The following is a 14,827-nucleotide window of genomic DNA, read 5'->3' as shown; positions in this document are numbered from 1 at the left end:
CCCTCAGCCTCCCGAGTAGCTGGGACTACAGGCGCCCGCCACCTCGCCCGGCTAATATTTTGTATTTTTTAGTAGAGACGGGGTTTCACCGTGTTAGCCAGGATGGTCTTGATCTCCTGACCTCATGATCCGCCCATCTCAGCCTCCCAAAGTGCTGGGATTACAGGCTTGAGCCACCGCGCCCGGCCTTCTTTTTTTTTTTTTTGAGACAGAGTCTTGCTCTGTTGCCCAGGCTGGAGTGCAGTGGTACGATCTTGGCTCACTGCAACCTCCGCCTCCCAGGTTCAAGCGATTCTTGTGCCTCAGCCTCCCGAGTAGCTGGGACTACAGGTGCCTGCCCCCATGCCTGGTTAATTTTTGTATTTTTAGTAGAGACAAGGTTTTGCCATGTTGGCCAGGCTGGTCTCAAACTCCTTGCCTCATGTGATCCTCCTGCCTCGGCTTCCCAAAGTGCTGGGATTACAGGCGTGAGCAACCGCGTCCGGCCTATTTCCTCAACCTCTTGATCCAGCTTATGAACCACACCCCAGGCTGCTGACCCAATTCTCCAACCCTTAACCACTGACCTGTCCAATCCCCCTCCTGACCTCTGACCCCTTAGGAATTAGTGGGTAGTTCTGGAAGCCCTAAAAACTAAGAGTGCCTCCACAGCCCAGGAATCTCCCATGATTCCTCTGACCCCAGGCGCTGGTACGAGGCAGCTGGTGAAGGCTTCGTCCACAGGCACTGAGTCCTCAGATGACTTTGAGGAGCGAGACCCTGGTGAGGCTGAAGCAGGGTAGGGCAAGATGGGACAGGGCAGGGCAGGAGGTGGACCAGGCACCCCTGACCCTGTCTCCCTGCAGACCTGGGAGACGGGCTGGAGAATGGGCTGGGCAGCCCCTTCAGGAAGTGGACGCTGTCCAGCGCGGCTCAGACCCACCGGCTGCGGCGACTGCGGGGCCCGGCCAAGTGCCGTGAATGCGAAGCCTTCATGGTCAGCGGGACGGAGTGTGAGGAGGTGTGGCCCGGGCTAATGACCAAATGACCTTTGCTGATCCCTGATCATCTCCCTGACCTGAGCTTCCTACAGCCTTTCTACCCCCGGGACCCTAAGCTGATGTCTCCCATGAGCCCCCATTCCTTGAGGATCCCTGTAACCTTCTCTTCCCCTACTGGTCCCTAATGACCTCCCTGTCCCTGTGACCTTCCCTGCAGTGCTTTCTGACCTGCCACAAGCGCTGCCTGGAGACTCTCCTGATCCTCTGTGGACACAGGCGGCTACCAGCACGGACACCCCTCTTTGGGGTCGACTTCCTGCAGCTACCCAGGGACTTCCCAGAGGAGGTACCCTTTGTGGTCACGAAGTGCACGGCTGAGATAGAACACCGTGCCCTGGATGTGCAGGTGCTGCCCTGACCCTTTATTATCCCCAGAAGTGACCTGACTGAATCAATGGCCTGATCACGAACCGGGCGTCTGTTTCTCACCCTCACCCTGCAGGGCATTTACCGGGTCAGCGGGTCCCGGGTCCGCGTGGAGCGGCTGTGCCAGGCTTTTGAGAATGGCCGAGCGTTGGTGGAGCTGTCGGGGAACTCGCCTCATGATGTCTCGAGTGTCCTCAAGCGATTTCTTCAGGAGGTGGGTGCTCAGGACACTGAGGGGAACGTGGGCAGGGGCCCTCCACAGCCCACCTACACTCGTGTTGCGCCCTCCGTTCCACCCCCAGCTCACCGACCCCGTGATCCCCTTCCACCTCTACGACGCCTTCATCTCTCTGGCTAAGACCTTGCATGCAGACCCTGGGGACGACCCTGGGACCCCCAGCCCCAGCCCTGAGGTTATCTGCTCGCTGAAGACCCTCTTGGTACAGCTGCCTGACTCTAACTACAACACCCTGCGGCACCTGGTGGCCCATCTGTTCAGGTGTGCATGGGTCCCTGAGCCTTGAAACACGACCCTCTTCCCTGGACATGCGACTACTGACTACCTTGGCTAACCCCTGACACTGACCTCTGGCCTTTGACCTGTGTTTTCTGAACTCTGAACCATAATCCATGATTCATAACCTTGGGTACTAATCCCTGACCTCCAGCTCTGGATATGTGGTTGCTGGTCTCAGACGACCTACACCTGTGACATGGGCAAGTCACCACTAGGCTGGCCTGTGGGTCCCACCCTTACCCTCAGACCAATGACCTTGCACCCTGTACCCTGACCTTTCTCTTCACACCATCCCCAGGGTGGCTGCACGGTTTATGGAAAACAAGATGTCTGCCAACAACCTGGGCATTGTGTTTGGGCCAACACTGCTGCGGCCGCCGGACAGCCCACGGGCAGCCGGTGCCACCCCTGTCACCTGCCTGCTGGACTCTGGGCATCAGGCCCAGCTTGTGGAGTTCCTCATTGTGCACTACGAGCAGATCTTTGGGATGGATGAGCTCCCCCAGGCCACTGAGCCCCCGCCCCAAGACTCCAGCCCAGCCCCTGGGCCCCTCACAGCCGGCTCCCAACCGCCACCCCTGGACCTTGACCCGGACTCCCAGCCCCCAGTCCTAGCCTCGGACCCTGGCCTGGACCCCGGCCCAGACCCCCAGCCCCACAGCGCCGTGGAGCAGCATCCCACAGCCACACCCACCGAGGTAGGAACCCACTGGGCCCACAGCCATGGAGAGGGCCTTATCTCTGTTCAATTCTCTTACCTTCTCTTTCATCTTCCTTCCTTTCCTTTAAAAATTTCCTTCATTCTCTTCCTCCCTTGCTCATTTAACTTGTGTTCATTCTGGAAGGAATAGTGAGGAATGAGCAGTGGGCAGTGATGATGTAACAAGAGGGAACAGCCCTGCACAGGTACTAACATGGGTGATCATTCATTCCTCCAACAGAATATTTATTTATTTTTAATTAATTAATTAATTTTTTTTTTTTTTTTTTTTTTTTTTGAGACGGAGTCTCGCTCTGTCGCCCAGGCTGGAGTGCAGTGGCCGGATTTCAGCTCACTGCAAGCTCCGCCTCCCGGGTTCACGCCATTCTCCGGCCTCAGCCTCCCGAGTAGCTGGGACTACAGGCGCCCGCCACCTCGCCCGGCTAGTTTTTTTGTATTTAATAGAGACGGGGTTTCACCGTGTTAGCCAGGATGGTCTCGATCTCCTGACCTCGTGATCCGCCCGTCTCGGCCTCCCAAAGTGCTGGGATTACAGGCTTGAGCCACCGCGCCCGGCTAATTTATTTTTTTGAGATGGAGTCTCGCTCTGTCACCCAGGCTGGAGTGCAGTGGCACGATTTCAGCTCACCGCAAGCTCTGCCTCCCAGGTTCACGCCATTCTCCTGCCTCACCCTCCCAAGTAGCTGGGACTACAGGTGCCTGCCACTGCACCCGGCTAATTTTTTTGTATTTTTAGTAGAGACGGGGTTTCACCGTGTTAGCCAGGATGGTCTCGATCTCCTGACCTCATGATCTGCCCGCCTCGGCCTCCCAAAGTGCTGGGATTACAGGAGTGAGCCACCGTGCCCAGCCCCAGAATATTTATTGAACACATACTATGGGCCAAGCATTGTCATAGGCACTGCAGATACATCCATGAGCTAAATATCCAAAGACCCTGCCCTCTCAGTGCCTGTGTTTCAGTGGGGAAAGACAAACCATAAACATGACACAGTCAGTTATCTGAAATGTGATGAGGTGATGATGATAAGGGTAATGGATCATGCAAAGGTGGAGTAATGGCCGGGCGTGGTGGTTCACTCCTGTAATCCCAGCACTTTGGGAGGCTGAGGCAGGCGGATCACCTGAGGTCAGGAATTCAAGACTAGCCTGACCAACAAAGAGAAATCTGTCTCTACTAAAAATACAAAAATTAGCCAGGTGTGGTGGTGTGTACCTGTAATCCCAGCCACTCAGGAGGCTGAGGCAGGAGAATCGCTTGAGCCCATGAAGCAGAGGTTGTAGTGAGCCGAGACCACGCCAGTGCACTCTAGCCTGGGCAACAGAGCAAGACTGCCTCAAAAAAATAAAAAAAAAAGTGGGGTAAGACACATGACACCAGGGAGCAGCACAGTGGGAGGTGGAGGGCAGTTTGTAGCACTAAGTAGGATGGTGGGGGCAGGTCTTAGAGAGCAGATGGACTTGAGCAAAGACTGGAAGGACGTGAAGGAGTGAGCTGGCCACATGGAGCTCAGATGAAGGGTGTTCCAGGCAAAGGGAACAGCCAGTGCAAAGGCCCCGAGGTAGGAGCGTGCCTGGTGTCTTAGGGCGCAGCCCCACCCTGTAATGAATGAGGGGAAGGTGGTATGAAGTGATACCAAAGAGGAGTGGGCCCAGGTGGCTCTGCCAGCTACCCCGACCTTGCATCTGCTATTCACAGGATGTGGACCACCACAGAGCACCTCCTATGCATAGGGCACAGACCACCACTGAATGCGCACCTGCTATGCAGGGGACACTATAGAGACTTCCTGTTGTCCTCTCCACAGTCCTGAGAGGTAGATAGTATTAGTGAAAATCCTTTACAGATGAAACAACGAAGGCTCTGAGCAGTTAATGACCCTAAAAGGGGACTGTAAGCAGTTGGAATCTTTTTTTTTTTTTTTTTTTTGGAGACAGAATCTCACTGTGTCGCCCAACTGGAGTGCGGTGGTGCGATCTCGGCTCACCACAACCTCCGCCTCCTGGGTTCGAGCGATTCTCATGCCTCAGAGACAAGGTTTTGCCACGTTAGCCAGGCTGGTTTCAAACTCCTGACCTCAAGTAATCCACCCACCTCAGCCTCCTAAAGTGCTGCGATTATAGGCATGAGCCACCGCACCGGGCCGCAGTTGGAATCCTTTATTTTTTTAGACAGAGTTTCATTCTTGTTGCCCAAGTTGGAGTGCAATGGCACCTCCGCCTCCTGGGTTCAAGCGATTCTCTTGCCTCAGCCTCCTGAGTAGCTGGGATTACAGGCATGCACCACTACACCCGGCTACTTTTATTTTTATTTTTATTTTTATTTTTATTTATTTATTTATTTTTTGAGACGGCGTCTCGCTCTCTCGCCCAGGCTGGAGTGCAGTGGTGCAATCTCGGCTTACTGCAAGCTCCGCCTCTCAAGTTTACGCCATTCTCCCGCTTCAGCCTCCCGAGTAGCTGGGACTACAGGCACCCGCCACCACGCCCAGCTAGTTTTTTGTATTTTTCTTTTTTATTTATTTATTTATTTTTTTTTGAGACGGAGTCTCGCTCTGTCGCCCAGGCTGGAGTGCAGTGGCCAGATCTCAGCTCACTGCAAGCTCCGCCTCCCGGGTTCCCGCCATTCTCCTGCCTCAGCCTCCCAAGTAGCTGGGACCACAGGCGCCGCCACCTCGCCCGGCTAATTTTTTTTTGTGTTTTTTTTTTTAGTAGAGACGGGGTTTCGCCGTGTTAGCCAGGATGGTCTCGATCTCCTGACCTTGTGATCCGCCCGTCTCGGCCTCCCAAAGTGCTGGGATTACAGGCTTGAGCCACCGCGCCCGGCCTGTATTTTTCTTTTTTTAGTAGAGACGGGGTTTCACCATGTTAGCCAGGATGGTCTTGATCTCCTGACCTCGTGATCCGCCCATCTCGGCCTCCCAAAGTGCTGGGATTACAGGCTTGAGCCACCGCGCCCGGCTTTGTATTTTTTTTTTTTTTTTTTTTTGAGACGGAGTCTCGCTCTGTCACCCAGGCTGGAGTACAGTGGCCGGATCTCAGCTCACTGCAAGCTCCACCTCCCGGGTTTACGCCATTCTCCTGCCTCAGCCTCCCAAGTAGCTGGGACTACAGGCGCCCGCCACCACGCCCGGCTAATTTTTTGTATTTTTAGTAGAGACGGGGTTTCACCGTGTTAGCCCGGATGGTCTTGATCTCCTGACCTCGTGATCCGCCCATCTCGGCCTCCCAAAGTGCTGGGATTACAGGCTTGAGCCACCACGCCCGGCTTTGTATTTTTAGTAGAGACGAGGTTTTTCCATGTTGGTCAGGCTGGTCTCAAACTCCTGACCTCAGGTGATCCGCCCACCTCGGCCTCCCAAAGTGCTGGGATTACAGGCATGAGCCACTGTGCCTGGCCTGGAATCTTTAATAAAGGTCACCAGTCTGGATCCAGAGCTCAGCTGTGAACCAGGAAGACAGCAGCACCCGCTGCTCTGGATTGCTAGAACAGTCCATGCCCAAGGCCTGTGCTCCTGGTATCTTGCTGCATCTGCCATTCCTGAGAGCAAGGATCTATCCTGCAGCAGCCCGGAGCTGGGAAGCAGCTGCTGGTGAACTGTGGGTGTCTGAGAGCTGGAATGGCTCATGAAGTGCTCGGGACAGTGTCTGATGTGTAGACACTGCCAACCATTTAGCTAAGGATGGAACAGTAAGGTTGGTAAGGTTGCAGAGAGCAGCCCAGGATGGTAGTTCAGAGGTGCTATCTGGTCCTAATGTGGAGAGGACTGAGCCACTCCCTGGGCTGGCTGTTTGCTAAAAAACGATTTTCCCACCCTCATGGAGCCCACGGTCCAGACTCAGTGAATGACACTGCTCTGTGCTGGAAGGGCAAGCAGTACACTTATTATTATTTTTGAGACGGAGTCTCATTCTGTTGCCTAGACTGGAGTGCAGGGGCATGATCTGAGCTCACTGCAATCTCCACCTCCCAGGTCCAAGTGATTCTCCTGCCTCGGCCTCCCTAGTAGCTGGGATTACAGGCTTGCACCACCACACCTGGCTAAATTTTGTATTTCTAGTAGAGACAGGGTTTCACCATGTTGGCCAGGCTGATATCGAACTCCTGACCTCAGATAATCCACCAGTGCTGGGATTACAGGCATGCACCACTATGCCTGGCCAAGCAGTACACTTATAAGGGCATCGTCTATCCCCAAACACCAAAACTGCAAAGGATGACAGGCGCACATTCAGTGCTGGTCCATGCCCTGTGCATAGGAGGAGTTCAGTGGTGGTCCATACCCAGTGCATAGTAGGTGCGAAGTCAGGGGTGGCTGGCAGAGCCACCTGAGCCCACTCCTCTTTGGTCTTACTTCCTACCACCCTTCCCTCATTCATTACAGGGTGGGGCTGCGTCCGAACACACCAGGCACGCTCCTACCTCAGGGCCTTTGCACTGGCTATTCCCTTTGCATGTGCAGGAACAAGCCCTCAGCTCTCTAGGAATCTCAAAGAACTGAGATTTTAGTGTTGGGGTCGGTTTCTCCCTGCAGATCCCAACTCCACAGAGTGACCAGAGAGAGGACGTGGCTGAAGACACCAAAGATGGGGGAGGGGAAGGTGAGTATGTTAGGGAGAAGCTCAGGAGTTCTGGGGGTGCCTTGGCCCCAGGGTGACTTGGCTAAAAGATGACTTCTGGGGGGGATATCCAGAGAACTTGGGGGTACTCTGCACTGACCACCCACCCCACACACAGTGTCCAGCCAAGGCCCAGAGGACTCACTCCTGGGGACACAGTCTCGTGGCCACTTCAGCCGCCAGCCAGTGAAGTATCCCCGGGGTGGTGTGAGGCCTGTAACCCACCAGCTGTCCAGTCTGGCCCTGGTGGCTTCCAAGCTGTGCGAGGAGACCCCCATCACATCAGTGCCCAGAGGGAGTTTGCGGGGGCGGGGGCCTAGCCCTGCAGCTGCCTCCCCTGAGGGCAGCCCCCTGCGCCGCACCCCGCTGCCCAAGCATTTTGAGATCACCCAGGAGACAGCCCGGCTACTCTCGAAACTGGACAGCGAGGCTGTGCCCAGGGCCACCTGCTGCCCGGACGTCCAGCCTGAGGAAGCCGAGGACCATCTCTGACCACCCTGGCACGCTAAATAAGGAAGAAGCCCAGATTGTGAAGACGGACGCAATCTCCCTACCTCCCACCACCTGGTGGCCAAACAGCCTGCCAGGAGTTCAATACTGGGAGAGGTCCAGAGGGTTCCTATAAGGAAAAACTATTTAATACATGGCCTATGGGAGGCCTAAAACCCTTTCGGGGGCAATGTCCTGGAATCCCCCAACTGGACACAGGTCACTGCCAAGCATCAGGGCCACTCAGGCTCAGAGGTCACTCAGGGTCAATACTCAGGGTCAATACAGGTTATGAGATCCTGGGGGTTCACCCTAGTCTCCCACCCCTGGGACGGGGGTGCTTTTGCTAGTTTGGTTGTGGTCACTCCCCAACACCTGCCTGCCCCCTTCGTGGACTCGAAGTGACCTTCCTGGAGGAGGTGGGCAGCTCAGACTCCACATCCTGGTGGTGCCTGGGGTCTGATGGCCTCTAATAAACTCTGTCCTGTATGCCCTTGGGTGCATCTCTGCTAGGGGAGAGGCCAGCACGGGCAGCACTCCTTTCCCCCGTTTTACCGATCACGGGAATCAAGACCTCTTTTTTTTTTTTTGAGACAGAGTCTTTCTCTGTCGCCCAGGCTGGAGTACAGTGGTGCAATCTCGGCTCACTGCAACCTCTGCCTCCCGCGTTCAAGCGATTCTCTTGCTTCAGCCTCCCGAGTGGCTGGGACTACAGGCGCACGCCACCACGCCCAGCTAATTTTTTTGTATTTTTAGTAGAGACGGGATTTCACCATGTTAGCCAGGATGGTTTCGATCTCCTGATCTCGTGATCCGCCCGCATCGGCCTCCCAAAATGCTGGGATTACAGGTGTGAGCCACTGCGCCCGGCCTCAAGGCCACCTTCTTGCATCATCAAACACCCTGCAGCATCTACCTAAAGGCAGTTGGGGCTGGGCCGCAGCACCCGGCTGAGTCACGCCAGCCCGGCCCTCCCGGAGCTCTGCGTCCCCGATCTGGTCCTGCATAATCAAATACAGTATAACAAAGTGCAGATAACCGGGACAATGGGGCTGTGTGCTCCGGACCGTGGGAGCCCGGGGCCGCCGCAGGGAGGCGGAGGGAGGAAGCCACAGGGCAGGGCAGGGCCGGGCTTTGCAGGGGGCAGCGCTGTCCCAGGGTGAGGGGTACGGGGGCGGGATTGCAAAACCCTAGCTTGCGCCCGATGATCAGCTGGGGCCGCAGGCGTGGGCCTCGCACAGGAGGCCGCGGCGCGCTGTAGCTGCGAGCTGGGAAAGCCGAGGATGGGCGGGGGTCCGGGCGGTGGGAGCCAAGTCGGATCAGGGAGTGGCTTGTAACTCGGCGGCCCATTGGACACGAAGAAGAGAGCGGGGTGGGGCTGGGAGGGTTGGGGGTCCGGAGAAGGGGCGCGGACCCAAGACCACCTGGAGCTCCGCCCGGGCTGCGCGGAGTCGCGGCGGGAATTTTGGGGTCGCCGGGTGACTCAGCCCCGCAGGCTCGAAACTGCGGGCGCGTGAGGTGTGCAGGGACCGGGGTGGGGGTCCCGCGCCGGAAATAGAGGCGACCGAGGGGCCGCGAGGCGGGGAGGAAATAGGGGGGCTGCGGTTCCGGGCGACACCGCCCCCGACGCGGCCGCGGAGGCGGGGCTCCCCCAGGTGGCGGGGCGGGACTCCCCCAGGTGGCAGGGGCGGGGCGCCGGGGAGACCCCGCCTCCCGCGCCCTCTCAGCAGCCCACGCAGGGCGCACCCGGACGCTCCACCGCTCCCGCCGCGGTCGCCGGGCCATGGGCCTCGAGCCCGCCCCGAACCCCCGCGAGCCCGCCTTATCTGCGGCGTGACGGGAGGCCCAGGTGAGGCCGGCACGGACGGGAGGCGGGCGGGTGCGGGCCTGGGCCCGGGGGAAGGGCGCGGCACGTGCCTGCGGGGCCAGGACGCCGCCCCCTGATCCCTTAACCCCCTACCCCTTCCCCAGTCTGGAGACGCCTGGAGGCCCGGCCAGCTGTCCCTTCCCCAACCGCTGTCTTTGTCCCGGGGACCGCCAGTGTCCTCCGTCCCACCCGGAACAGCCTATTGCCCCGCCCGCTTGGGAAGCACTCGCGCCCAAATCCGGCAGACCAACTTCTGGGACCGACTCTCTGTCCACTCCGATCACCTCCACGCCTCGGCACCGCTCCCTCGCAGGGTCCTAGCAAGTGACCTCACTCTTGTGGGCACATGCTCCCGGGTCTCTGCTCCCCACACTGACTCCAGCACCTAAGTGACCCTCCCTCATCTCGTCCCGCAGCTCACACCCCTTTGTCTTGCCCTGACCCTCCTCTCCCTACAACCCAAACCGGGTCACACATTGGCGGCAGATGGGCTGGGATTCGACCATAGATGGGTTTTGTTTCACTTCTTCTGGTTCAAAACCCTGTTGACTTGGGTTATGTCTTGACACAGGTCTTATTAGTAGGTAAGAAACAGCAGCTCCTCCACCCCCACCCCAGCCCCATGGAGCTTGCTTTTTCCAGGCTACCGTGGTCCTCACCACTGCCACTTTGCTCTGAGGCATCTGAATTCAAGACCCTTGTCCTTCCTTGTCCTCTGTAGCTGCTGCCCCTCCCTGTGTCCTTCCAAGAAGCGCCACATGCACTGATCTCTTGTGTCCCCAGATGGTCACCATGGGCCATTGCTACTACAACGAGACCATTGGCTTCTTCTATAACAACAGTGGCAAGGAGCTCAGCTCTCACTGGCGGCCCAAGGATGTGGTCGTGGTGGCACTGGGGCTGACCGTCAGCGTACTGGTGCTGCTCACCAATCTCCTGGTCATAGCAGCCATCGCCTCCAACCGCCGCTTCCACCAGCCCATCTACTACCTGCTAGGCAACCTGGCCGCGGCTGACCTCTTCGCGGGCGTGGCCTACCTCTTCCTCATGTTCCACACTGGTCCCCGCACAGCCCGACTTTCACTTGAGGGCTGGTTCCTGCGGCAGGGCTTGCTGGACACAAGCCTCACTGCGTCGGTGGCCACACTGCTGGCCATCGCTGTGGAGCGGCACCGCAGTGTGATGGCCGTGCAGCTGCACAGCCGCCTGCCCCGTGGCCGCGTGGTCATGCTCATTGTGGGCGTGTGGGTGGCTGCCCTGGGCCTGGGGCTGCTGCCCGCCCACTCCTGGCACTGCCTCTGTGCCCTGGACCGCTGCTCGCGCATGGCACCCCTGCTCAGCCGCTCCTATTTGGCTGTCTGGGCTCTGTCGAGCCTGCTTGTCTTCCTTCTCATGGTGGCTGTCTACACCCGCATTTTCTTCTACGTGCGGCGGCGAGTGCAGCGCATGGCAGAGCACGTCAGCTGCCACCCCCGCTACCGAGAGACCACGCTCAGCCTGGTCAAGACTGTCGTCATCATCCTGGGTGAGTGGGGCCCTCAGGGGGCAACAGGCACCCTGCTTCCCCCTGTCTCCCACAAGACACTTCGAAGCAATTAACAAAACAAGCTACCTGATAGAGGGTGATAGGGGGAAGACTTAGGTGGGGAATGTTCTCCAGGGAGGTAATATATGAGCAGAGGCCTGAATGCTGAGGATAGGAACAGAGAGAGTTCCAGGCAGAGGAAACAAAGGAAAAACCTAAAGGCAGTACCAGGCCAGAGCCTCTAAAGAGGAAAGCGGGCTTGTGAGGAGGAGAGTTCAGCAAGGCCTTAAGGGGCACAGACAGGAGTCATATTTTGAGTTTCGTGGGAAGCCCTTGAGAGTTTTTAGCAGTGCTGGCCGGGTGCGGTGGCTCACGCCTGTAATCCCAGCACTTTGGGAGGCTGAGGCGGGCGGATCAACTGAGGTTGGGAGTTCGCAACCAGCTTGACCAACATGGAGAAACCCGTCTCTACTAAAAATACAAAATTAGGCCGGGCGCGGTGGCTCAAGCCTGTAATCCCAGCACTTTGGGAGGCCGAGACGGGCGGATCACGAGGTCAGGAGATCGAGACCATCCTGGCTAACACGGTGAAACCCCGTCTCTACTAAAAAATACAAAAAACTAGCCGGGCGAAGTGGCGGGCGCCTGTGGTCCCAGCTACTCGGGAGGCTGAGGCCGGAGAATGGCGTGAACCCGGGAGGCGGAGCTTGCAGTGAGCTGAGATCCGGCCACCGCACTCCAGCCTGGGCGACAGGTTGGTGTCAAAATTAGCCAGGTGAGGTGGAGTTTTTTGAAACTCCGTCTCAAAAAAAAAAAAAAAGTTTTTAGCAGTGCTAAGCCTGGTTTAACAAAAAGCCTTTAAATTATTTTTTAATCTATATGTATTTTAAAATTATTATTATTATTATGGCCGGGCGCGGTGGCTCAAGCCTGTAATCCCAGCACTTTGGGAGGCCGAGGCGGGTGGATCACGAGGTCAGGAGATCGAGACCATCCTGGCTAACATGGTGAAACCCTGTCTCTACTAAAAATACAAAAAAAACTAGCCGGGCGTGGTGGCGGGCGCCTGTAGTCCCAGCTACTCGGAGGCTGAGGCGGGAGAATGGCGTGAACCCGGGAGGTGGAGCTTGCAGTGAGCCGAGATCGCGCCACTGCACTCCAGCCGGGGCGACAGGGGGGGACTCCTTCTAAAAAAAAAAAAAAAAAAAAAATATGATTATTATTATTATTATTATTATTATTTTGAGACTGAGTCTCGCTCTGTCACCCAGGCTGGAGTGCAGTGGCGCAATCTCGGCTCACTGCAACCTCTGCCTCCCAGGTTCAAGTGATTCTCCTGCTTCAGCCTCCTGAGTAGCTGGGACTACAGGTGCATGCCACTACACCTGGCTAATTTTTGTATTTTTGGTAGAGATGGGGTTTCACCATGTTGGCCAGGATGGTCTCGATCTCTTGACCTTGTGATCCACCCGCCTTGGCCTCCCAAAGTGCTGGTATTACAAGCATGAGCCACCGCACCCGGCCCATACTTTTAAATTTCAAAATTTTTTTTTTTTTTTTTTTTTTTTTTGGAGACGGAGTCTCGCTCTGTCGCCCAGGCTGGAGTGCAGTGGCCGGATCTCAGCTCACTGCAAGCTCCGCCTCCCGGGTTCACGCCATTCTCCTGCCTCAGCCTCCCAAGTAGCTGGGACTACAGATGCCCGCCACCTCACCCGGCTAGTTTTTTGTATTTTTTAGTAGAGACGGGGTTTCACCGTGTTAGCCAGGATGGTCTCGATCTTCTGACCTCGTGATCCGCCAGTCTCGGCCTCCCAAAGTGCTGGGATTACAGGCTTGAGCCACCGCGCCCGGCCCAAAATTTTTTTTTTTTTTTAGAGACAGGGTCTTACTCTTGCCCAGGCTGGACTATAGTGGCTCCATCGTAGCTCACTGCAGCCTCGACCTTCAGGGCTCAGGCAATCCTCCCGCCTCAGCTTCCTGAGTAACTGGGACTACAGGCATGTGCCACCACACCTGGCTAATTTTTTATTTTTTGTAGAGATGAGGTCTCACTATATTGCCCAGGCTGGTCTGAAACTCCTGGCCTCAAGCGATTATCCTGCCTCAGCCTGTCAAATGCTTCAGTGAGGTATGATCATGCCACTGTACTCCAGCCTAGGTGATAGAAGGAGACCCTGTCTCAAAAAAACACACACAGGCCAGGCGCAGTGGCTCACGCCTGTAATCCCAACACTTTGGGAGGCCGAGGCAGGCGGATCATGAGGTCAGGAGATCGAGACCATCCTGGCCAACGTGGTGAAACCCCATCTCTACTAAAATTAAAAAAAAAAAAGCAGCTGGGCGTGGTGGCGGGCACCTGTAGTCCCAGCTACTCTGGAAGCTGAGGCAGGGGAATCTCTTGAACCTGGGAGGCAGAGGTTGCAGTGAGCCAAGATTGCACCACTGCACTCTAGCCTGGCGACAGAGCAAGACTCCATCTCAAACACACACACACACACACACACATGCGCGCACACACACACACAAAATGTCCAGTGCCTTGGCCACTGTGTACCAATTAGCAAAGATGGCCCATCTTAGCGGGTCTTCCTGTCACACTGCAGAATCAGCAAAACAGGCAACTCTTGCACTGCAAACTGCACGGTTATTGTTTGAGCTCTGGAGACCTCTCCAACCCCAAACTGAGAGCTGTAGGTGCCGCGCCTCTGACAGCTTGCCCAGCTCACTTCCGCCTCTGTCCCACAGGGGCTTTCGTGGTCTGCTGGACACCAGGCCAGGTGGTACTGCTCCTAGATGGTTTGGGCTGCAAGTCCTGCAATGTCCTGGCTGTAGAAAAGTACTTCCTACTGTTGGCCGAGGCCAACTCACTGGTCAATGCTGCCGTGTACTCTTGCCGAGATGCTGAGATGCGCCGCACCTTCCGCCGCCTCCTCTGCTGTGCGTGCCTCCGCCGGTCCACCCGCGAGTCTGCCCACTATACATCCTCTGCCCAGGGAGGTGCCAGCACTCGCATCATGCTTCCCGAGAACGGCCACCCACTGATGGACTCCACCCTTTAGCTACCTTGAACTTCAGCGGTATGCAGCAAGCAACAAATCCACAGCCCCTGATGACTTGTGGGTGCTCCTGGCTCAACCCAACCAGCGGGACTGACTGACTGTCAGGCCAGGGTCTGGCATGGCACAGCACCACTGCCAGCCCTCCCCAGGCACACCACTCTGCCCAGGGAATGGGGGCTTGGGGTCATCTCCCACTGCCTGGAGGAGTCAGATGGGGCACAGGAATCTGGCTTTTCAGCCATCTCAGGTTTAGGGGGTTTGTAACAGACATTTTTCTGTTTTCACTGCGTATCCTTGGTAAGCCCTGTGGACTGTTCCTGCTGTGTGATGCTGAGGGTTTTAAGGTGGGGAGAGATGAGGGCTCTCTCGGGCCATGCTACCCAGTGTGACTGGGTAATGAGGACAGACTTGTGGACGTCCCATCCACCTGAGGCTGATTCTTTAGCAGCAGAGACTAAGGGATGCAGAGTGTGAGCTGGGAAAGGTTTGTGGCTCCTTGCAGCCTCCAGGGGCTGGTCTGTCTCTGTTAGAATTGAAGCAGTCCACTGGGAGGGGATGATACAAGGAGTAAACCTTTCTTTTCACTCTGAGGTCTCCAAAACATCTGTTGTTATCAATTCAGA

At 56.6% G+C, this 14,827-nt stretch overlaps 2 protein-coding genes across 5 annotated transcripts in view; both read left to right on the top strand.

Annotated features, from left to right (window-relative positions):
• Nucleotides 1–8,245, top strand: part of GMIP (GEM interacting protein) — a 15,970-nt gene extending 7,725 nt beyond the window's left edge. For 2 of the 3 annotated variants that reach the window (XM_025367194.1, XM_025367193.1), the window contains exons 14-20: nt 846–1,000; nt 1,198–1,386; nt 1,483–1,620; nt 1,709–1,905; nt 2,222–2,621; nt 7,180–7,246; nt 7,383–8,245. In XM_025367194.1, the coding sequence (XP_025222979.1) occupies nt 846–1,000; nt 1,198–1,386; nt 1,483–1,620; nt 1,709–1,905; nt 2,222–2,621; nt 7,180–7,246; nt 7,383–7,756 (1,520 nt within the window). In that variant the 3' untranslated portion in view covers nt 7,757–8,245. Of the gene's footprint in view, nt 1–684; nt 763–845; nt 1,001–1,197; nt 1,387–1,482; nt 1,621–1,708; nt 1,906–2,221; nt 2,622–7,179; nt 7,247–7,382 lie in introns of all 3 variants that reach the window. The other variant, XM_025367192.1, reaches the window with a different exon arrangement.
• A 1,218-nt stretch (nt 8,246–9,463) lies between these two features.
• LPAR2 (lysophosphatidic acid receptor 2) lies at nt 9,464–14,791 on the top strand. Of its 2 annotated transcripts, none has more exons than XM_025367364.1 (3): nt 9,464–9,602; nt 10,404–11,145; nt 13,891–14,791. In XM_025367364.1, exons 2-3 carry the CDS (start codon nt 10,404–10,406, stop codon nt 14,202–14,204), a joined length of 1,056 nt encoding a protein of 351 aa, XP_025223149.1. In that variant the 5' UTR covers nt 9,464–9,602; the 3' UTR covers nt 14,205–14,791. The 2 variants fall into 2 exon arrangements, with proteins under 2 accessions (XP_025223149.1, XP_025223150.1); XM_025367365.1 differs by having other exon boundaries at nt 9,496–9,602; nt 10,342–11,145.
• The last annotated feature ends 36 nt before the right edge of the window (nt 14,792–14,827 follow it).

The sequence above is a fragment of the Theropithecus gelada genome, chromosome 19, assembly GCF_003255815.1.
Source record: "Theropithecus gelada isolate Dixy chromosome 19, Tgel_1.0, whole genome shotgun sequence".
Taxonomy (NCBI): domain Eukaryota; kingdom Metazoa; phylum Chordata; class Mammalia; order Primates; family Cercopithecidae; genus Theropithecus; species Theropithecus gelada.
The sequence above is the reverse complement of the archived record's forward strand: the minus strand, read 5'-3'. Positions and strand labels throughout refer to the sequence as shown.

Bases quoted from the DNA above. Each gene is read 5' to 3' on its own strand.
- LPAR2 (XM_025367364.1), top strand. From the start codon at position 10,404: ATGGTCACCATGGGCCATTGCTACTACAACGAGACCATTGGCTTCTTC. The intron at 11,146-13,890 runs GTGAGTGGGGCC...TCTGTCCCACAG, and splicing joins GACTGTCGTCATCATCCTGG to GGGCTTTCGTGGTCTGCTGG.